The sequence below is a fragment of the Microcebus murinus genome, chromosome 1 (genome assembly GCF_040939455.1).
Source record: "Microcebus murinus isolate Inina chromosome 1, M.murinus_Inina_mat1.0, whole genome shotgun sequence".
NCBI classification, from domain to species: domain Eukaryota; kingdom Metazoa; phylum Chordata; class Mammalia; order Primates; family Cheirogaleidae; genus Microcebus; species Microcebus murinus.
In genome coordinates this window covers 125,013,092-125,037,013 of record NC_134104.1, presented here as the reverse complement: position 1 = coordinate 125,037,013, position 23,922 = coordinate 125,013,092, and the positions used below count along the sequence as shown (strand labels likewise).

Sequence of the window (23,922 nt, the reverse complement as noted above, 5' to 3'; positions counted from 1 at the left end):
TGTGCTCTCCACTGAATGGCTTTTAATGCCATTTCCCTGAAAAGCAGGTCAGGATGGTCTGCTCAACAGCAGGGACATCTCTGTGCAGATGGGACGGTTTCAGAATGGGGCCCATAAATTTGTAGGTTCAAGTTGAAAATGTAAAAGGACAAATAACTAACTCATTGTTCCAGTTATTTATAACTAACTATTCCTTCCCTCCAACCCCTCCCCCCACAACTTAGTAGTTTAAAATAATCATTGTATTATGTTTACAGACTCTGTGGGTGGGGAAACCAGAAAAGGAACCGACTCTTTCCTCCACATCTGGGGGCTCATCTGGGTTGACTAGATGGTCTGAGGCTCTAGAATCTGGGGCTCTCATCCTTTTGCATTGCTGAGATGGCCACTTCTCTCACACTTCTCCTGCCTGGGCTGGGATGATACAAGGACAGGCACAGCTGGCTCTGAGAGTGAGCACTCTGACAGGGGAGGTCTGTCCCCAGGGAGTGCTCCAGAAGACTAAGGCGAAGCTGCAAGGCTTCTGTCTGAGCCTCAGAGTCTGCAGGGGCATGGCTGTCTCACCCTGTTGATTGCAAGCTGGTCACAACTTCCAGACCAGATTCAAGAGAGAGAAATTAGACTCCTTCTCTGAATAAAGGCAGGGCAAGGTCCAGCGCATGTGGAATGGGAAATCTTGTGGTCCAGCTTTGGAAAATACAACCTGCCAGACTCAAGAATTCTATACATTTTGAAAATTTATCTATCACAAGTGGGTGGTTTACAGAATAACTTATACATGGGTTACACCTCAAAGCCTTAGTGATGGATCCAAGTCAGATTATCTAAGGTCACAAAAAATATTTTTGTGACTTCAGTAGTAACAAAAACATCTAATGTTTGTGGAGGGCTTTATATATGCCAGACAAAGGGCTAAATATTTTGTATGTTTCCTCATTTTATAATATATATGCATAAGACATTATTATTATTCCCATGTCTCGTAAGATAATTTGAACCAGCCAAGCTGTGGAAAAGCTTTTGGTGGTGTTACTCCTTTCATTCAGTCATGACTATTATTTATAGCTTTAAACAACAACTGTGAATAAATGAAAGACCGATTTTTAAGCATGACACAGCTTAATAGTTGAATGAGAAACAATAAGCCTAAATTTTGTTCTCCAAACAATTTAACATATGTGTTCAAATACAAGATAATTCCCATTTACTCATGAGAACATTCTAAAATGTTTTTTTTTTTTTTTGAGACAGAGTCTCACTCTGTTGCCAGGCTAGAGTGCCATGTTGTCAGCCTAGCTCACTGCAACCTCAAACTCCTGGGATCAAGTGATCCTCCTGCCTCAGCCTCCCAAGTAGCTGGAACTACAGGCATGTGCCATCATGCCAGGCTAATATTTTCTATATTTTTTAGTTGGCCAATTAATTTCTTCCTATTTTTAGTAGAGACGAGTCTCGCCCTTGGTCAGGCTGGTTTCGAACTCCTGACCTTGAGCGATTCTCCCACCTCGGCCTCCCAGAGTGCTAGGATTACACCAGCGAGCCACCACACCTGGCCTCTAAAGAATGTTTTTATCAAATTAGAATATTTAAACTTTTGGGGGTGTAGATGAAATGGACATATGTTACTTATAATATTTAATTTATTTAGTTGCACATAAGCATTTTAAAATCTTTTGTTAGAGATAATTATATATTAAATTAGAAATACTGCTTTTTTTCTCTCTCTCATATTTTATCACACCATTTTATTAACAATTCTTATCAAGTAGTTTCTACGTCAGTTTCTTCATCATTACTGGAGACACTTTTGGAAACATCTCACCTAGTTTTCTAGAATATGTTATTAATGTGTTCACTTCTGCCGAAGTTGTTTAAGATAAACCAATTTTAAGTATGTTTATGAAGACTGTCACTGCAAATTTTATTTGATGCTCCCAAAACCTATTGCCTCACTTTTCTTGTAGGAATATTTTTATGGTCTCCACAATGTAATCATGACGTGTATTGCTTATAAAAAGTGACTTTAGGCTGGTTGCGGTGGCTCACGCCTGTAATCCTAGCACTTTGAGAGGCTGAGGCGGGAGGATTGCTTGAGCTCAGAGTTTGAGACCAGCCTGAGCAAGAGTGAGACGCCATGTCTACTAAAAATAGGAAAAAATTAGCCAGGCTTCATGGCATGCTCCTGTAGTCTCAGCTACTCAGGAGGCTGAGGCAGGAGGATTGCTTGAGCCTAGGAGTTTGAAGTTGCTATGAGCTAGGCTGATGCCACTGCACTCTATGTACTCACTATACCCTGGGTGACAGAGTAAGACTCTGTCTCAAAAAAATAAAAAAAAATTTAAAAAATAAAAAAGTGACTTTAAAAAGTCTTCTTCACATGGCATTAAAAATTTGTAATTGTGAGGTCTCACTCTCAAATATATTAAATAAATTTCTGTTAGATTTCTTTACCTAACTGATCTAGTAGGCGATCTCCATAGCTTCCTATAAATATTTCAAATCAGTACTGATGGCATGTCAGTTCTATGCTGTTCAAAGTAAAGTAAAGGAGAGAGTACTCTGAAATAGGAGAAGCTGTGTATACCTTGTGAGGTCCCAAATTTAAGACTAGTCTTTTTGTGTGAGGATTAATTTTGGGAAAACATAGTTAATACTTTATGTGCAGCAACTGAAACTTTTAGAAACTGGGAATAGAAGTCACAAAAGTCACAAGAGAAAGTGACTTTTTAAGGTCACATAGTGTTGGAAATGTGTCCAAACCTGTCTGTCTGATGCCAGCACCTGTGCTTTTCTCATAATCTCTTGCTATCTGTTAAGTATAAAAGACCTCATTTGTTCAATCCATATGATTTGTGATATTTCCATTATAGTAGTTCGTGTGTTCAATATAGCAATCCTACAAGATGGTTAGCATCAGTGTTATCTAGATCCACATTTACAAAGGGTGGAAATTGTGATTCACAGCATCACATACTTGTTCAAGCTCACAAAACAAGCTGGAAGCAGAACTAGGACTCAAATCCAGGCCCTTTCATTCTAGATCCAAAGTACTTCTCACTTTATCATGTGCCTTTTTACTGTTCTGAGTAGCTTATGTAGTTATCCAACCTCATTAAGTCAAAGTTAGATGTTACAAATGTAGATTCTCTTTTTTTTTTTTTTTTGAGACAGAGTCTCACTTTGTTGCCCAGGCTAGAGTGAGTGCCGTGGCGTCAGCCTGGCTCACAGCAACCTCAATCTCCGGGGCTCAGTGATCCTACTGCCTCAGCCTCCCGAGTAGCTGGGACTACAGGCATGCGCCACCATGCCCGGCTAATTTTTTGTATATATATTTTTAGTTGGTCAATTAATTTATTTCTATTTTTGGTAGAGACGGGGTCTTGCTCAGGCTGGTTTCGAACTCCTGACCTTGAGCAATCCGCCCGCCTCGGCCTCCCAAAGTGCTAGGATTACAAGCGTGAGCCACCACGCCTGGCCTAGATTCTCTTTTGATTAAAGCTCATGCAATGTGCAGTATTTTCTAATTCACATTTGATAAGTTTGCAAAAGGCATGATACCTACTATTCCCTTCCTTATCTAATACTGAGATGAAAAGGTTATATTCATTAATATAATTCAGTAATTCATTCTTCAAATTCTCAATGGATTTGTATGTCCTGGGGTCTATTGTATGTCAGAGGCTGTGTTTGGGGCTAGAAATGCAGACATAAATGAGATGTTGTCCTTGTCTCTATGAAGCTCACAATATAGCAGGAGATTCTGATATATAAAAGAAATTTCACTATGATGTATGCTAAGTTGTATTCCTAAAATAGTACAAGGAAACTGAAGGGGCCATTGGGTGGGGTCAACAGAAAAACTTCTCAAGAGAGGAGGTGACAAATGATCTATATACTTTAGGAATAGGTAGGATTTCACCTAGAAGAGAAAAAGTTCAATAATGGTTTACTCTTTGTGAGACCACAAGGAAACCTCCACCCAATTTCAGCTGTCTGAAGGAAGTGTTCAGACATACCTTCTGTTTTATTTGAATTCTGAAGTTTTGACCATATGGCTTGACTGCATTGATCACAAATAGAGATAGTTTGGGTTTGCGTGATGTGGGGTCATCAATATGATGGTAGATTAACAATCTGAATGCCTTGCAGGTGCTCAGGTCTTTGAGGTTGCAGAATCAACCTCAAGGACTGTGCCATATTTTAGTCATTTTGATGGTCGTTGTTGCTGGTGTGAGTTGGCTGGGTGGTGATGGGCAGGGGCTTGGCTGTTTTCATGTGTCCTCTTATTTCACAGGGAGAAAGAGGCCCCCGGGGTCCTCCTGGATGCCGAGGTGAGGAAGGATGCCCGGGTATGAGGGGACCTCCGGTGAGTGTGGCCTTGAGCTCTGGGATTCTTTCCCTTCCTTGGTTTGAGGAAAATTTCAATTCTTCAACATACCTGTGGGATCTTAGCTCCTCCTCAGACTGCAGGTCTTTTCTTTTACTTCCCAGAAGAAAAGTCCAAGAAAAGAAATCAACTGCAAGCAGTCTGCTGGGAGGTGACGCCAGTAAACAATCGTAGGGGAGTCAGGAAGTGAGATAAGGAATGGAGGAGGCCGGAAAAGGGTGCACTACCAATCAGATTGCCACTGTGGGCAGGTGGAGCTTCACCTTGCTGAGGAGCTCTGGCAGCTGGGGTTGAACATGCGTCTCAGCATTTTCCCAGTCAAGGGGTGAGGGAGCTGCATCATTCATACACCAAATCCTAGCAGGCATTAGCTGAGGGCTGCTGCCAGGAGGCATTAATTTCCTAGCCCTTTTGGCTTGTCCTGCCTGTGGGTAGAGCCCGCCTTGGTCTCAGGAAAACCCTTAGGAAAAGAGTCACAGGTGCTGCCGGTTGGAAGGAGACTTGAGAACATTGAAATTTTAAAGGCTGAAGGAATATAGGTGGGGCACCCTTTTTTTGAGTGGTTGCCTTAAATCTCCCTTAACCATCCAGCACTAGAGGATCTCCTTTAATAAGGCCAGAAAAAATTTCTATAATCAAGGAGTCCTAAAGAGTTTTCCTAACGACAATGACCATGTTCTGTTTATCCTAACAAGTTACTCTTTCGACTAATTTGTTCTGTTGTTCTGGAAGCCCTCTCATGCTTGCTAACCAGTGTAGTCTCAACTTTGTTTGAAAAATATGATTAATTTAATAATAAGTGGCAGGTCACTGTTGTTCCCTTTTATCCCTACTTTGTGAGGAGTTGCAAGGCGCAATTTCTCCAGGTTCCAGGGGAAGGAGGGTGGTAGTAATCAGAGTGCTGTACTGCCTATTGCATTTACTCAAGAAGGCACCTTCATTCTGATCTAGTACTGTAATTGTGTGTTATTCAAACCGGGGAACATATGGTTTCCTAAATGAAACAAGGGTTTAAAAATCTCATTCAAGCTTAATTCTTTTTATTTCTTTCTAACTTTAGGGAGCAAGAGGATTTTCAGGAGAGAAGGTAGGTAATCTCCTTTACTTAAATTGGATGGCAGTTTCTTTGGGAAACACCATACTGAGTCTGATTGCTTTTCTTGTGCTTGAGGGAGGCTAGGCTTAAAACTTTTAGACAAGGGAATATGTTAGATGATATTAATAGCCAAACTGCTATGCTAATGAATGATTATTTGTAAGACATGTAATTTGGGTTTAAGGCAGTGATATATATGATTATTTTCAAGCCTTGCTGACTCTATAAAAATTGAGCCACAGTATTCATGACAAGATGGTCTAGAAGAGTTTGTCCTGAACCCAAGGTGTGGCGGGAGGGTCTGGTCAAGGTGGGTGTTAAATGGGAAAAGGATGCTAGGACAGGACTGGAAGCAAAGGAGTTGGCATAATAAGCGAATGACTTTACATCTAGATTTAGAACCAAAGTATCCCTTTGTTCATTCATTCACTCAAAAATATTTATTAGGTACCCACGCTGTTCCCCACATTATCCCAGAGAGTGGTTATAAAATGATGAACAAGACAGACAAGGGCTTTCGGAGCTTCCTTTCTCATGTTTTCGGGTACCACCAATTTGCCTCTTGTGTCCTGTGGAGATGTATCCTGTAATTCTAGTCCCAAAGTTTGGTATACTTATTTTCATGTATTAACTTAGCTGTACTTCGGTTTAAAAAAGTGCCACAAACATAGTTTTCTTCAGTGGACAGTAGGAGTGAAATACATTTTGCTTTGCTTGCAAAACTGTATTTTTCTTCAAAGGATGCTATATAATCAATATGTTATCTGTTATTTAGATATAGTTGGCAAAGTGAAGGGCCCATAATTTGAAAGTGATGGAATATTTAATGAGATGTCACTGTGCCACTGCCCATTTTTACTCTTATCAGTAAGCCTCAGTTTTTTTCTTTTTTTTTATGTCTCCCAAATGCACACACATGCAAACACACGCACTTAAATTATCTTTATTCTGTGATCTCCTGAGTTTCCATTATATAGATTAATCCAGGCATATTTGCCACCTTAAAGAAAGTCAGTGACAAAAGGATCATGTAAGAACCAGTGGAAAATGTTTCATTCACGCTTGTGAAAGAGTTACTTGTTCCCACTGCAAAAGTTTAAAGTCTTTTTTATCCATTAAAAATTTAAAAAATAAAAAATTTTTTTTAGCACCTGAAGCTGTCAGGAAAAACAATGTATAACTCTAACAACTATTTCCATAAGAAAATAATCATTACTTTTTGATAATTGGGTACAGTATATACATGTTGTCTCAGAAAGTCTAGATTCTGTATCAACTGAAAAAACTAGTAAGGAAATTAACATCAAAGAAATATCCATATATACTATTTCTTTTGTCTTTAACATTCTGATCTTCCTTTGTTTGACAGGGTGACCCTGGTGAGGAAGGTGTGGATGGCTTGGATGGAGAAGAGGTACAGAAGTTTATCATTTCTTCTTTTCTTCTCTACTAATCTGGTATTTTTGGAAAGTATAGCTTTTCATGAGTAGCTAGACATTTTAACATGCACACTCAACAATACTGAAGGCTAATCTGTGTATTTGTCCTTATCCCTAAAATACAAGGATCCTAGAAACTTTAACCAATCCCTTCCATATGACATTATTGTTTAATATTTTACTTTCATCTTTTTCTGGTTAAATTCTACCAATTAGAAATTGTTATTTAATATTATTATTGTTTTATATAGTCAATGCTTATCTAACTTTACTCTCATGTTTACTAGTGTCATGGACATCTTTCTTGAAGCCATTGATGCATTCAAAAGAATATCTTGTTTCTTTCCCCTAGGGTACAACATTTAGAGTTTTCTTTAATGAAAGTCAGTTAATTATAAACGCTTGTGTTTTTTCTCTGAAAATCTCTTTATTTTATCTTCGTTTTTTGAAAGATAGTTCATTGGGTAAGCAGTTCTGTGTTGACAGTTATTTTCTCTTAGCACTTTGAAAATGTAATTTCATAGTCTTATGGGTTCTATTGTCTTCTACCTCTCATTCTTGCTGTTAAGCAGTTATCTGTAAAGATAATTGTTCTTTTGTAAACAATCTTTAAAAATATATATATCAAACTCCTTTAAACATTTTTCTTTGTTTTTAGTTTTTGGCAGTTTCAATTTGATGTTTCCAAGTGCGAATTTATTTTTATTTATTCTGCTTGGGACTTGTTAGGCTTTTGAATATGAGTATTTATGTCTTCTATAAAGTTGGGAAAATCCTTAGAAAATTATCATTTTGAAATTTGTATCTTTCCTATTTTCTCTGTTAACTCTTTATGGAAATGCAATGTGAAAACTTTCCTTTTGTCCCCAATGTCTCTTAAACTTTCTTTAATATATAATTTTTTGTCATTATATGTCAGATTCTGTATAATTTCTTCAGTTTCTAGCTCACTAATTCTCACTTTACTTGTGTTTAGTATGCTATTTAATCTGCCAATTGAATTTCTGATTTCAATTTGTTATATTTTTCACTTCAAGGAGTTCTATTTGATTCTTTTCAAATCTACTTGATTTCTTTTCATAGTTGTGTGTTATTGTACTCCTTCTATTTTACTTGTTTAAACATATTAAATATATTTATTTTATATTCAGTGTATGATAATCCCCATATTTGAAGTCATTGTGGGTCTGCTTTTGTTGTCTTTTCTTTCTGCTGTCTTCTCCTTCATGGTGTCTCCTTCATGTTGTTGTGACTTTTGATTTAAACTCATTTTTGATGAAACTTTATCTATGAAAAGTCCTTAAGTCCTGGGTTGAGGTTATTTGCTTCTGCCATATTTCTAGTGGCACTACCTCCTGGGACTACTTTAAAATAAATTGTCAGCTTGAGGTTTTTCATAACACACACACACACACACACACACACACACACACACACACACACACGCAGTGATTACAAGAAGCCCTCTGGATAGCCAAGTGTTATTACCTCTCTGGATTTCTGCTTCCTCTTTATTCGGAACCATAAAGATTTCTTCTTTTCTTTTTCAGTTCATTAATGTATATAAAATATATTAATTTATCTGGAATTTTAAATTAATTTTTAGCAGGATGGTTTTTCAAGACATCTAGTTTGTCACCTTATTGGAAATGGAGTGGCAAAGAAAGTTTCTTCTCTTGGCTAAAATATGAAACTACTTGAAAAAAATTATTGGTGTGACAAATATAAGAAAGACTCTTTGTATATTTATTTTTATTTTTCTAGGGTAGTCATGGAGTTCCAGGATCATCTGGAGAAAAAGGAAATAGGGGAAATCAGGTAAAGGATGAGAATATTCTTCTCTCATTTTTCTACTGAATAACCTGACGTGGACAGTTTATTTTTAGACTATGAGAAAGAATCGTCTAGTGGTTCAAAAACTAGATTGATAGTTAAAGGACAATCAGTGTTAGATGACTATTTGGAAGCTTTATTTAAGACCTGACTCTGGATGGTGAAATGAGTAATATTAAGCTTGTGACTTAACTTTTTGTCCGTTAGACCAGTGATCATGCCATTCCCTATCTTATAAGCTTTTTACAGCTCCCTGTCAGCAGTGATTTAGTCTTGTACCCAAGGCCTTTCAACCACTTTCTTCACCAATCTCAGTCAAGAAGTGTCCTTCATGGTCAAGTCGCACTACTCATCATTCCCTGAGCATTCCTTGTGGATGTCCATCTCTGTGTCTTTTCTCATGCCAGGTGCCCCTCCTGGAATGCCTTTTCCCTGCTTCCATCTCCAGGGATTAATCTGAATATCACCTTTTCTTCAATGTTCCATTCCTTTCTTTCTTCCTCATCATGGCTTCCTGACTATGTCAGCCTGTGGTGATCTCTTCCTTCTCTACATCCTTACAAGGTACATTATTTGTACTATCTGCTTGACAGTGAATACACACTACTTCATGCTGGTAATTCTGTTTCTACTGGAGGGATGGCAGATACCTGGCAAATGTACTGCAACTCTCTCTTCCTATGTCCATGGCAGACATTACTAACCAATTATGGGGTCCAGCATGACTGAAGGATCCAATTCAACCGTAATCAACTCCTGTTGGTTAATAGGATTAGACAAGGGGGTGAAATTTATGCACTTAGGCTTCTTTGTATACCTCAGGGAGTTAGAGTAATGCTTTTTCTCCAAGGATGCATAATTAATGGTGTAGACTGATTTCATGATAAGTGGAACAGTGAGGGTCTGAAGACATGGCTCTTTTTTGAGGTTCAGTCCCAAACCTGAAGTTTGTGAATCAGATTTCAGAGAAGGTAGAAGACACCACACTGTTAAGACACTGGGGGTGTTTTCAGTTTTAGTAGAATTTTACAAAATTCAGTGAACACCTATCAAGTGCCTTCTCCCTGTGCGACATTTTCTAGACACAGAGATGTGTTCAAAGATATGTAAGTCATGACTCTGACCAACAAAGAGCTTATTGGCTGGTGTAGGACATCAAATCGGCTCAGGAAGAACTATAATACAGGATGGGGTAAAATAAGTGATGTAAGAATGGTGCAAATAAGGAATCAATGGGAGCACAGTGACTTGGAGAGGAAACTAAAATAGGGCGGCTTTTCTTTGTTTGATCAATCACCAAAATTTATTAGGCATATGTTATAATCCAGGCATCATTCTGGAATGATGGAACATTCTGGAACAAAACAGGTATGGGCGTTAGTTATATCTTAGGATTGGCCTCTATGGGAAAAGACAGACATGAATGAAATAATCGTGGAAGTACATGTAAGCTTACTGTTGAGATAATCACATGGATAGGGAAATGACAGGGGGGCGTATCCAGCCTGTGCAGTCATATAGTATTCATCCCGGAAGTGAAGAGGGGATTAAATTTAAAGGATGAGTAACAATCAGGTGGTCAGGAGGGAGAGAAGGGGGGCAAGAGAATAGCCTTATATATTAAGGCTCTGTGGCATTTGAGCAGGTGCCAAAGGGTGGGGAGGACTGTGGCATTCCAGGGAACATAGGAAATCAAGACAGTTTGCATGCTGATCTCTGTGAGAGGGAATAGGAGAGAGACACAGGGTATTCCAGCTTAAGGAAAAGGTAAAAGGAAAAGCTTAGAGTTAGAAGAACTCAGGATAGCTTTGGAAAAGTAAGGATTCCAATTTAATAGGTGTCAAGCATAAAACACAAAGTATAAAGAGTGGGAAGAAAGTCTGGAAGGGCAAGTTGGAGTCAACTTAATGCCATATTTAGGAGTTTTGTTTTTTTCTATTGAGTAATCAAGGGCTAGTGAAGGCTTCTAGGCAAAGGAGATACATATTTGAAGCTACGGTTTTAGAAGATTACTCTGGAAGCCAAGTGTCTATGTTAGAAAAAGGAGAGACTCGAAGTAGGGCAAATCATAATAAGAACCTCATGCAGGCTCTATCCTGAGAATTTAAATTTTCTATTTTATTTAATTCCTGGGGCAATGGTCCTATGACATAGGTACATCTGTTTCACAAATAAGAAAATGGAGTCTTAGAGAAGTGAAAGAATTTTGCCTGTTTAGTAAATTAAACAGCAGGATTGGAATTTAGAATTATCTATCTCCCTTTTTACCGTTATATTAGGCCAGGAGAGAGGTAAGATTATGTAATCAAGTAAGATTATGAGGTGGGTTCTTTTGGAGCCTAGAGAACATTCCATGTCCTTTGTGACTGAGAGCCAGAACAGTGAGCCTGTCTTCATCATGCATCCCCTGCAGAGCCGGGCGTGTGACATCATCTGAAGGAGGTGCCTGGGGTGGGGGCTCTCCCCACTCTGTGGCTCTGTAGGACCCGCTGCACAGGGAGGCACTGATCCATGGCAGGTTTTCAGCGAGGCGGTCATGCACTTGTCTTGTCACAGTCCTATGGCAAGTTTCTTCACCTCTCTGGTTCTCTGTTTGCAGCAATCACAACCAGGAGCTCTGGGAGCATTTTTCTCTTCTTTCTCCTCTTTTTCATGAAATCCTGCTCTGCCACTGCTGCCCACACCCATGATGGAGAAAGCCTTTTTCTTTGCTTTCATGTGTTTCTGCGTGGAGCATCAAGGAGGGGTGGAAAGATCAAGGGATTTGACAGTACAGAGACCTGGGTCCAACTTCCCGGAGCTCAGGTCCTACATGTGCAAAGGGTTAATTGCTGAGGTATGAGGGTTAGGTGAGGTAATACGCATCTAGGGCCAGGCATGTGGCAGATAGCCAATAGAAGCACATTCTGTTCTACCTTTCAACCTCACCTCTTTGGCAGCAAATGCTCTAAAATTGAGGTACTAAGTTGCTCTTTTAATTTGATTCTTAATTTCCCTCTTGCTGTTCTCTTTCCTTTGGGCAACAGGTGATTTTAAAAAGTGACATGTTTTTCTTTGTGATTTAAGGGCTTTCCGGGACCGCCAGGACAGCCTGGAGAGCGCGGAGAGCCTGGGTTAAGGGGAGATCCTGTGAGTAATGTTGGGGGACTTCTGTTGCTTTAAATCCAAGGACTTGAGAACTGTTTGCTTGTGGCACAAAGGCAAAGAGCAATGAAGTATTCATTAATAAGGCATCTGTTCAGCTTCTCTTAGTATTGCAACAAATAAGAGATCTGAGGGGAAAATTCATCTTTTGGAAAATTGGAGTTGTTGCAGAGGTTGGAATTTTAATTGCATTGAGTTTCTAGGATTATTGAACAGGTCCAGACAGTAAAAACGGTCCACTTTGGTTGTGCCTTTCTTTTTAAAAAATCATTCCTCCTGTAATTTCTTTTCTTTACTTTGTTTTTCATTTGGAGTAATCAACCTTTTATTTTCTCAGGGGGATCCTGGAAGTGATAGTTACATCCAAGGCCCTAAGGGAGAAAAAGGAAGGCGTGGGCATTGGGTAAGATGGTTTCTGTTCCCTTGGGGAGACTGGCACACCTGGGAACAGATGCTAGCTTGTGCAGAAGACTTGAGCATTCTGGTTGTATCAGCACAGAAAACCTGAGCACAAACCTGTAGGAACCCATTGTCCATGGAGATGGGAACTCTGAACGCTAATTCCCACGTGCATCCTTGCCCTGGCATTCTTATCTCAATATTTTTTTCTATACAAATCCTATCTCCCACAACACTAGTGATACAAGTTACTTTTTTTTTTCCCCATGGGATGGTCAGTATATATGGTTTTATTGTTGAAATGGGTAAGTAGAGAAATTGAAGGACAAGTAATCTTTTAAAAATGCAAAAACTCAAAAAGATGCACATACAAGAACATTTATCACAACATGGCTTCTAATAGTAGAAGATGTATACAACTTAAAAGTGTAAGAATAAAGGAATACTTTAATAAAATTATAGTATATAATTGCAGTGGAATACCATGTAGCCATTAGGAATGATGTGGTGGAAATGTATTTATACAAATGGAAAATCACTCACAGTCTATCATCAAAAGATTAGAATCAAAATATTTATAGTAAAATCCCATTTTTGAAAAATACTATGTAAATGTGCACTGAAAAAATGTACGACTCCAACTAAAAGATGAAGACTGTCAGACTGGATTAAAAAAACCTTAATGTGTAGACAAAAATCTGAAAAAAGTACATGCCAAGAATATTAACAGTGACTACCTGGAGGTAGTGGAATTATAGGTGAACATTATTTTTTTCTTTATACTTTTCTGTATGCTTATATTACTTTATAATCAGAATTCAGTCAGAATTTTGCTTTGTTTATAATATTTATTCCATTTGATCGAATAGTTCATTTTCTAGGACAATATCCTAGAGAAATAATCAGGGTAGATCAGAAAAATTGTCTAAAGGAATTTTATAATAATGTTATTTTGAATTGCAAAAAGATTGGAAACAAGCTAATATCTGATGGTCTGAGACTAGATAAATGGATTATTTTACACTGATATATGCTGGACTACTCAGACATTAAAATGATATATGTGATAGGATATTTTTGATAGCTGTTTATCTCTTTTGTCCTTGGTTTCCTTCTCTCCAAAACGAAAGCATCAGACTCTATGATGCCTAAGATATTTCCAGCTTCCAAATTCTCCAATTTTTTAGCGATATATTGATTTGAAAGCTCAGGGTCATTACACTGCTGGCTTGTTTTCTGTCACAGCCACTACTAATTGAAGTGAATTGGGTATCAGACATTTTCTGCTTCCAAAGAGTTGAAGCATTGTGATAGAAGGAAAAAGAATTAACTTGACAGATATTAACTTCTCGGAAGACATTTTTAGATTTTTATGTCTCAGATATTAAAATGCATGATTCTAAAAAATCACTAAAATTACCCAAGTGCTTTAGTCTTCATATCTCATTATTTCTAGTTTCTAGGAATGAGGTCTATGTAGCAAAATGTTTGCAACTGGAGAGGAAGTTCTGTTTACCTCAAACTCTAAATTTTTATCCTTTGATGAAATAGGACATTGGCTCTCCTCTCTAGATTGCGGCTAGCTAGTGTTCCTTTTATATATGCACAGGTCCTGAGTTAAATCCAGTCTATAACGAGATCATTATCATGTAGATGTGTGAGAAAATCGTCATGACTTGCTGCAAGAATCTCTCACCCTGTCATTAATTACAGTTGATTTGGACAAACCCTGTTGAGAGGGTTCCTCCTATGGTGAGTTGGGATCAGAGAGCCCTGTGAACAGCCAATCAACTGGCTATGAGATTGAGCCTTGAGAAGAGCAGGGCAATAACCCTTAACCCACTGGGGCCCAGTTTCCTCATCCATAAGGTGGGAAGATTGGAGAAAGTGTTTCAAAGCTTCCATGAGTTAGTGGCTGTCATGGAAAGAAAGGTCAAGATCTATGTATAAACTGAGCTTGGTTCCATGGTTTGCTCAAGGTTTTACTGCAGGGCAGGAACCCAGGCCTCTAGCAAACTGTTTAGTGCTGTACCCATCACAGTGGCATGTTCCCAGCTTTCCCAGGTCTCCACTGCTGACTTTAGCCAAGGGTTAACCTTGGATATCATATCCCTGAGTTGCATGTCCAAACAAAGATTGTAACCCTCTGAGGCAGTGCCATATCTTATTGCATTTGTGTTCCCCATGGTTTCTATTCCCATGCTGGGCTGATAAAGGGTGGGTGCTGACTAAATATCTTTTGAATAGACATGGATAACAGAAATCACTCCCAGCAGCTACACAAGCCTGCAGTCAGTGGATGCTGGGGGCAACGTCTTCTTTGTATTACTTCTAAGATGAACCAAAGAGCAGATTCGCTGTTGCAATTTGGGCGAGAAGGTTCTCTGATGCTTGGTCTTTCCAACCAAGCATAGAAACTTTATTATATACTAGTATTGGGGAAGGAGTGGAGAACCAGTCATGCCAGTCAGAAGGGTGAAAGCAACACTTCTGGGGAGAACAAAATCCAATACAACCTTTTTGGAAGGCTGTTGGCAACGTACATCAGCTAGGACTGCTGTTTTTTATTTTGTTTTTATTTTTTTTAAATACACAAGCAACAGAAAGCCTGACTAGCTAGCAGTGTTTGGCTAAAAAACGTGTTTGATAACCCAGGGATTGGCGGTTACAGATTTGACACACCAGCTCATGATGCCGTAGAGGCTCCATGATGCCATCAGGGACCCAGTGCCTTTCCTTCCACACTGACATCTGCAGTGTGTTAGCTTTGTCTCTTAGGCTTGGCAGCTCTAAGCATTTTGTCTCCACCTTTATATAAAATGCCAGAAGGAAGGGGCCTTATTTTCATCAAAGCACTCCCAGAAGTATTCTTTTTATAGCTCATTAACCCAAACTGGGTCCTGCGTCCCTTACCTGCCCTTGCCCTATTTCGAGAGATCCAGAGAAAGCAAGTTTCTGATTAGAGGAAATGAGATCTCCGCAATTGGCTTAGGCTTGTTGTAATCTATCTCTCGGAGCTGGCTATGTTGTTGTCCCAAAGAAAATTTTGATTTTCTTAGCAAGAAGGAAAGGGCAAGGCCTGTTGTGTAGGCCACCCTGAGTCTGTGTATGTTCTTTCATCTAGCTTTTTTAGTTCTAGAAATGGAGCAGCATAATCATGGAGCATCACAAAGATTTAGCTCCTAGGATGGTCATTGCAGTGATTTTTAAAAAGTCTAATAATAAGGGATTATTTATACAAACAATATGACTTTTAAATAATGGAATAATATTAGACCATGTAACATAATGTAGAAGACTATGTCATGATATGGAAAGAATAAGGGAAAAAATGGGTTGTAAAACACTATATTCAGATGTGAGCCCAAATTTGTAGAATATATCCATCTACATCACTAGAACTATATATTTCTTTCCTTTAACTTTATTCTCTGAATTGTTGAAATAGTCCATGATGAACCTGTATTACTTTTATCCTAACTTTTTATTTTGGAAAATGTTAAATGTACAGAAAAAAGTTGTAGTTGTAAGAATTGACACCAGTTGTTGTCATTTAGCCATATTTGCTTTATATCCCTGTCTCTATATACATAGGTATACACGCACACGTGTGTGTGTCTTGCTGAGCCATTTGAGGATTAACTAAATGCATCATGACACTTTACCTCTAAATATTTGGCAAATATATTTTAAGAAAAAGGATATTCTTCTGTATAAGCACAATATAATCATCACACTCAAGAAATGTAATATTTACTCAATACTATTTGCTAATACACAGCCCATATCCAAATTTTCCCACTTGTCCCATGTCTTAGGTAGTTTGGGCTACTGTAACAGAATACAGTAAACTGGGTAGCTTAATGGAAACATTTTTTCTCATAGTTTTAGAGAATGGGAAGTCTAATATCAAGATGCTGGAAGATTTGGTGTCTAGAGAGGTCCCGCTTCCTGGCTCACAGGTGGCCGTCTTCTTGGCTATAGCCTCTCATGGCAGGAGAGCTGGAGTGCTCCCTCAGGCCTCCTCATAAGGGTCCTAATCTCATTATGAGGTGTTCCACCCTTATTTCCTAAATCACCTCTTGAAGGCCCCACCTTCTAATATCACCACATCGGGGGGTGGGATTTCAACATCTGAATTTTGGATGGGAACAGATTCAGTACATAACACCCCATTAATGTCTTCCATGGCTGTTTTGTCGTTGTTGTTGTTATTCCAGGAGCCAATCAAGGATTCTGCAGTGCCTTTATTAGTAGTTCCCCTGCCTCTTCAGTGTTCTTTAATTACAACAGATGCCCTGTTGTTTGCTTGTTTACATGACATTACCATTCCAGACCAGTTATTTTGCAAAATATCCGTCAATTAGGATTTGTCTGATTGTTTCACTATAACTAGATTCAGGCTAAACATGTTTGGCATCATAGCACAAACTTTTTTCTACTTTGTAAACTTTTGAAAAACATGAGTTTTTCTTTATTTCAGCAAGTGTTTCTACCATAATTTGATGAACACGTCCCTCACATTTTTTTTTCACAATTTAATCTATTATGAATAACAGTTGGGTGAAACAGCTTTGCACAAAACATTTTTGTTTCTATATTTCACATTCTTTCCCAAACTGTGTATTCCTGTTTAGTTATCATGTAACTTCGCTAAGTAATTGTCCACTTTATGTTTCTCTTAAAAGATGTACTCATTCTTTCTCTGGACACTACTTATTTTCCCAATTCTGCCCCTAAAGAGGTGAAAGCACTAGAAAGTTTTTTCATTTTGGCTGTATAACCTCTCCCTCTGTCATCATCAGTCCGTAAGGTTCACCCCATGTGTATAGACACGCACTTGTCTACCCTCTCTTTCTATCTGCCACTCAGGACCCTAAATGACATGGGAAGAAAGGGAAATGCCAGTGGTTTCAAGTATTAAGCGTACCTTGCTGGAGGCTATGTGTGACTGCTGGCCCAGTATGGTGAACCCTGAGAAGGAAAAATCTTTGGGGAAAGATGCCTACAACAATGACATTTTGAAATATCAGAATTTAATGCTGTTTGCTTCTTGAGGAGTGCTGTCCATTAGAACATTCTGAGGTCATGGAAATATTCTATATCTGTGCACTGTCCTATCTGGTAGCCGCTAGCCGCAGGTAGTTATTGAACATTTAGAACGTGGCCAGTGTAACTGAGAAACTAAATTTTTCATTTAATTTTATTTTAGTTGATTCAAATTTAGCAGCTATGGGTTGCTAGTGGCTTCTGTGTTGGATCGTGCAAGTTCAGAGAATAAATTCAGAAGTGTATGGCGTCTAAACTGATCTTCCCTTTATCTCTCACTTTTCAGGGAAGCTCTAGTTTCGATGGCCCTCAGGGGGAAACTGGAAATGGCGGCCCTCAGGTAGGCGTAACTGCTGGGTGGACATATTTCCCCTGCCTTTGTGGAAGAGGAAGGGAGTCTGGAGTGAAAATCAATTGGTTTCCTTCTCTAAGGTCTCTCTGTTTTCCTTTATTCTTAGGGGTCACGAGGAAGACAAGGTCCGGCAGGGGTAAAGGTCAGTGCTTTCTGGAAAGAGTTACTCTTTGTTCCACATATATGGCTACTTTATTTTTATTTATTTTTTATTGATACATAAGATTTGCACATATTTATGGGATACATGTGATATTTTGATATATACATTGAATGTGTAATGGTCAAGTCAGGATATTTAGGTTATCTGTCACCTCAAACATTTATCATTTCTATGTGTTGGGAACATTTCAAATTTCTCCTAGCTGTTTTGAAATGTACAATATAATGTTGTTAACTATAGTCACCCTATTGTGCTATTAAACATTAGAACCTATTCCTTCTATCTGACTGTATGTTTGTGCCCATGAACTTATCTTCATCCTCCCTCCCCTTCCCAGCCTCTGGTATCCACCATTCTACTCTCTACCTACATGAGATCAACTTTTTAAGCTTCTACATATGAATGAGAAGATACGCTATTTGTCTTTCTGAGCATGGCTTACTTGACATAATGATCTCTAGTTCCATTCATGTTGCTGCAAATGACAGGACTTCATTCTATTTTATGGCTGAATATTATTCCATTGTGGATATATACCGCATTTTCTTTATCTGTTCATCCACTGATGGACACGTATGTTGATTCCGTATGTTTGCTATCCCTTTGATAAACTTATATCCTTTCCTTTGGATAAATACCCAATACCTAGTAGTGGGATTGTTGGATCATGTGGTAGTTCAATTTTTAGTTTTTTGAGAAATCTCTCTACTATTTTCCAAAATGGCTGTACTAATTTACATTCCCACCAACAGTGTACAAGAGTTCTGCTTTCTCTGCATCCTCATCAGCAGTCGTTGTTGCCTCTCTTTTTGATAAAGCCATTTTAACTGGCATGACATGATATCTCATTGAGGTTTTGATATGCATTTCCCTGATGATTAGGGATGTTGAGCAGTTTTTCATATATCTGTTGGCCATTCATATTTCTTCTTTTGAGAAATGTCTGTTCAAGACCTTTTCCCACTTTTTAATGGGATTATTTATTATTATTATTTTTTTTGCTGTTAAGTTGTTTGAGTTCCTTGTATATTCTGAATATTAGTTTTTTGTTGGATGAATAGTTTGCACATATTTTTTCCTATTCAACAAGTTTTCTCTTTACTCTGTTGATTGTTTCCTTGGTTGTGCAGATGCTTTTTATGTTTGATTTAGTCCTGTTTCTCTATTTTTTATGGCTACTTTAAATATTTCTCTCTGAGGTCAAGGGGAGTGGTGGTTGGGTTGTCTGAGGTTGAATGAGGATCACTGGGAAGTTTCCATGGAGATCTTTTTATATGGTTCTCTGCCTTCTCCTTAAGCTTCCATATTATTTTATTTAGATTGAAAAGAAGCTAATCTTGTAGAGAAGGGATTTCACTTCTGATGTAACAATTTTTCCATTTGAAGGGATAGGATTCCTATGGGTAATCTAATAAGTCTAAGTGAAAGAAAGAGGTTGAGCTCTTGCCATTTGCAAAGGAGAAATGGTATGGTTTGACAGTGGGATGGGGGATATCTCTGGGGAATCCCTATTTTTAAAAATTTTAATTAAATTAGTTTTTTTCTTTTCTTCTACTGAAGAGAAGGGACTTTATTTTATCAAGCATTTATCTAGTACCAGGCACTACCTGAGACATTTATTTACATGTAGACATGTAAACCTGTCTACAACTCCTTCAGGAGTTGTGAACATCACTGGTCACTTTCTTATGGATAAGAGAGGAAATATAAGTTTAGAAAAGTGATGTGCCTGTAGCTAATAATTGGTGGAGACAGGATTCAAATCCAATGTCAGATTCCAGAAATCATGATGCTTTTTGAAATTTTTGTAAAACATATGTAGGCCTTTCTCCGACATAGTCTGATCATGCCCTGCTGGTATTTTTTTCTAGCATTTTCAAGATTTAGTATAGAGGAGAAATGAGATGGACTTATCTCAGTTTTTTTATTGCTTTCTTATTATGGAGGATGAGGATTTAACTTTCTTACCCTCTCCACCTCCTTCTCCATACACTTCCCCCAAACCCATGCTTGCAATATACTTATTTTCTCCACTTTTGGTCAAATCAATTCATTGTTCACAGGATGGCTAGGTAAATGTTATTTATAGCTTTATAACTTTTGTTTTCCTTGAATCACCCTTTTCCCCATTTATTATGTGTTCTATGTGCCTATTACTAATGAATCACAAAGCTTTTTGACAGAAATGATAACTTCAAAATATATTCAAATACCTAGGATTATTTTTCTTGGATTCATCCCTCCTGAGACCTCTGTCCTCCCATTCTTCTCCAGAATGATTGCTCTCTGGGCCTCTGCCATGTTCTTATTGGGGCAGATTTTGGAACAGCATCCTCTCATTCTGGGAGTAGAGAGAAACATGTGCAACCTAGCATATTTAATTGGAAGCCTCTCTCTTTGATATATTGTAATCCTGCTGAGTCTCTATAGGGGTTTGCTCTTATTCAAGTTTTGATTTTTTAAATAAGAGATAAGATCGTAAATATTTATGGGCTTTAGGTTGAACTGAGTTTATCTACCATGTCAGTGATTTGCTAGTTGGCTGAATGTTGGAACACTGGTCATGTTCTGAGGCTGCAACTTGCTAAAAATCAGCCAGACCTACTAGAAGAATATAGGCTACAGACATGCTGAACTCTAAATTACAGCATTCCCTTGACCTTGGGAAAATGTGTCTTGGCTGGGCATGGTGGCTCATGCTTATAATCCAAGCATTTTGAGAGGCTGAGGTGAGAGGATGGCTTAAGGCCAGGAATACAAGAGCAGCCTGAGCAACATAGTGAGATCCGATCTCTAAAATTAAAAAAAAAAAGAATTAGCTGGGCATGATGGTACATCCCTGTAGTCCCAGCTACTTGGGAAGCTGAGGCAGGAGGATCGCTTGAGCCCCAGAGTTTGAGGTTGCAGTGGGCTATGATGATGACACTGCACTCTAGCCTGGATAATACAGTGAGACTCTGTCTCAAAAAAAAAAAAAAAAAGAAAGAAAACATGTTTTATTATTGTCTATTAAATTAGATCTAGCGAGATGTATATAATAAAACAGAATTCTAAATAAAATTTTAGGTATGGAAAAGATTGCATTTATGACAATCAAATCAATGCATAGATTTGTTTGGCAATAAGGCAAGATTTCAAATTTGTTGTTTATGATAAAATTAAGAATGTTATTAATTTTTTTAGATGTCCATAAACCCACCATCTTTCTGCAATAATTTTAATGTTTGTGTGTTCCCTTTACCATGTGGGTTCCCTTTACCCAAACCATGATTTAACGTGTGCCTTTTCCCCCCTACAATGCTCACCGCATCCATTAGTTGTGAGTTTACCCCACCCCAACCACCTAATCCCAGAGAATATTACTGGCATATGAGCACCATAGTGTTGATCAGTCAGTGCCAACTTGATGGCTAGTACATGTGGAGCCTATTCTTCCGTTCTTGTGATACCTCACTTTGGAGGATGGGCTCAAGATGTATCCAGGAAAATATAAGAGGTGCTAGATCACCGTCATTTCTTATAATTAAGTAATATTCCATTGTATACATATGCCAAATTTGAATAATCCACTCATGAATTGACGGGCACATCCTTGCAATAGTGAATTGTGTTGCCATAAACATTTGGGTGCAGATGTCTTTATTCTGCCTTTTATTGCCTAATCTTCCTATTATCATTTAAATACATTATCTTACACTCTGTTGAAGTACCATTATTTACTAAACTATTCTTCTTTTAGACATGTAGGTAATTTCTATTTTATTAAATATCATGGTCAGTGGTATGAAGAGAAACTTTATTATAGTTTTTTTGTTTTGTTCTTGCTATTGCTTTGCTGAAATTATTTCTGTAATATAAATGTATAAGAGTGGAGTTATAATAAAAGAGTCTGAATTTTGCTATACATAGCCACATTATTCTCATAAATATTGCACTATGAATGTCACTAATATGATACACACATTAGATAACATTTTACAACCTGGTTCAACATTTCTAGCTACATTCCTTTTAAAACTTGGTTCATATTTAGAACTTCAGAAATCAGTTCTTGAAAAGCAGAATAATATAGCAGGAATGTTTAATAAGTGCTAGATAGTTTTAAAAACTTAAGAAGCACAAGTAATTGATCCACATATTGATTAGTTCTCAGTTTGAAGTTTTTGCTTTTTGCACATCTGTGAATAATTAGTAAGCTAGTCAACATGTCGGCAACAGGCAAAAGAAGGCAGAATAATTCATAAAATGGGTATTATCCTCAATCTTTGAAAATGTGTCTTCTCTATAGAACAAAAATATTAATTAGGAGGAAAAATTAAATCAGTTATTGAATGAGTCATTTTAACAGCTCACTCTTTGCCTGGAGAGCTAGCTTAGTGCTCTAAGGATCTTTGGAGTCTTTTTTTTTTTTTTGAGACAGAGTCTCATTCTGTTGCCCGGGCTAGAGTGCCCTCGCATCAGCCTAGCTCACAGCAACCTCAAACTCCTGGGCTCGAGCAATCCTTCTGCCTCAGCCTCCTGAGTAGCTGGGACTACAGGCATGCGCCACCATGTCTGGCTAATTTTTTTTGTATATATTTTTAGTTGACCAATTAATTTCTTTCTGTTTTTAGTAGAGACGGGGTCTCACTCTTGATCAGGCTGGTCTCGAACTCCTGACTTTGAGTGATCCTCCCGCCTTGGCCTCCCAGAGTGCTAGGATTACAGGCGTGAGCCACCACGCCTGGCCTCTTTGGAGTCTTAAGGCCAGTTCTCTGCTATTTTTCCATGTGCATTGTGTACCTTTGTTTCAGAATGCCACGTTTGTTGCTGTGTTCAATGCTCTGAGTTTCCTTGCATGGGATTAGGGTACTTAACACCTTTGAGCATTTAGCCCATATGCCTTAAAAGGAAGGTCTGTGCTTTTAGGAACCAGTTATTATACAAATAGGAGTTGGGTTATTTAAACAAAGTTTTTTTGTTTACATCACTAGCTAAGATGTTGGAAGGAGACGTGCAAAGACTGGAAAAGGCTATAAGAATCTGGTCTTGCATTTTTCCAACATAAATGGAAACACCCCACCTTTCCCTTCCAATTCCATTTTCTGAGAGGATTGATCACAACCAGTCAAATCTTGTTTGAGTCTTTCTCTTGAAGCTTTTAAGTGACATATTTACAGGGAAGGATGCCTTCAATAGGAACACTAAAGGTGCCTGGTAAACTGCACTCACTCTAAGTTTTGTTTATTTTGACAGGGTGTGCTTGGAGAGTCTGGTGAACGAGGTTACCAAGGACAGCAAGGGTCTCCAGGTTCACAGGTTGTGTCCGGGAACTTGGTTTTAGTGCTAAAGGATATTTGTTTGAAATTTTAATCTCATTGTTTGATAAGAATTTAACATAAATCAGAATGGCCTTATATGCTTCCTTTCCAAGGCATCCCAAAGCAAACTATATAGCCTCTCTGCTAGGAAAGTTAAACCACAATAGCTAATATTTATTGACCACTATCACCTAGATACTACCCAGAGCACTTATATTAGCTCATTTAATTCTTCAGTGGGCTTTTAAAAAGATTATCCTCATTTGACAGGGGAGAAATGGAGAGGGGATGGAAGAGGTAGGTAAATTGGCCAAGGTCATACAGCTATGAAGTGATAAAGTTGGGATTCAAAGCCAGGCAGTCTAGTTATAAAATCTATGTTCTTGATTACTGCCCCTGAAGCTGCATATTCAAATCACTCAGATATTAATTTGCTAAAATTGTATTCAATTTGGCAGGAGAAATCAAAGTGTTTACTGAGTGTCTATTATGCTCCAGGCACCCTGCTGATAGACATGGAACATTAGGACCATTAAGGCAAGGGTCCTGCCCTCGAGGAGCTCTGTCCAGTGGGATGTTGTTTATTATCAAGTTCTTCTGGCATCCTCTAAGCATAACCCAAAGCTGTCATTTCATTTCTATTTCTAAGCTTTTCTAGAACACTTTATATATTTTTCTTTTAAAAACCAAATTGTTTATAAGTATCCTCAAATGAAGAACTTTAAGACAAAAAATTTTGCTAACTTAGAATCATTCTCCA

General features: G+C 38.2%; 1 protein-coding gene across 1 annotated transcript in view; it reads left to right on the top strand.

Annotated features, from left to right (window-relative positions):
* Positions 1-23,922, top strand: part of LOC105872699 (collagen alpha-4(VI) chain-like) — a 90,404-nt gene that overhangs the window by 29,544 nt on the left and 36,938 nt on the right. The window contains exons 13-21 of the mRNA XM_076001281.1: positions 4,295-4,366; positions 5,448-5,474; positions 6,853-6,897; positions 8,687-8,740; positions 11,822-11,884; positions 12,237-12,302; positions 17,634-17,687; positions 17,806-17,841; positions 23,098-23,160. Of these exons, the coding sequence (XP_075857396.1) occupies positions 4,295-4,366; positions 5,448-5,474; positions 6,853-6,897; positions 8,687-8,740; positions 11,822-11,884; positions 12,237-12,302; positions 17,634-17,687; positions 17,806-17,841; positions 23,098-23,160 (480 nt within the window). The remainder of the gene's footprint in view (positions 1-4,294; positions 4,367-5,447; positions 5,475-6,852; positions 6,898-8,686; positions 8,741-11,821; positions 11,885-12,236; positions 12,303-17,633; positions 17,688-17,805; positions 17,842-23,097; positions 23,161-23,922) is intronic.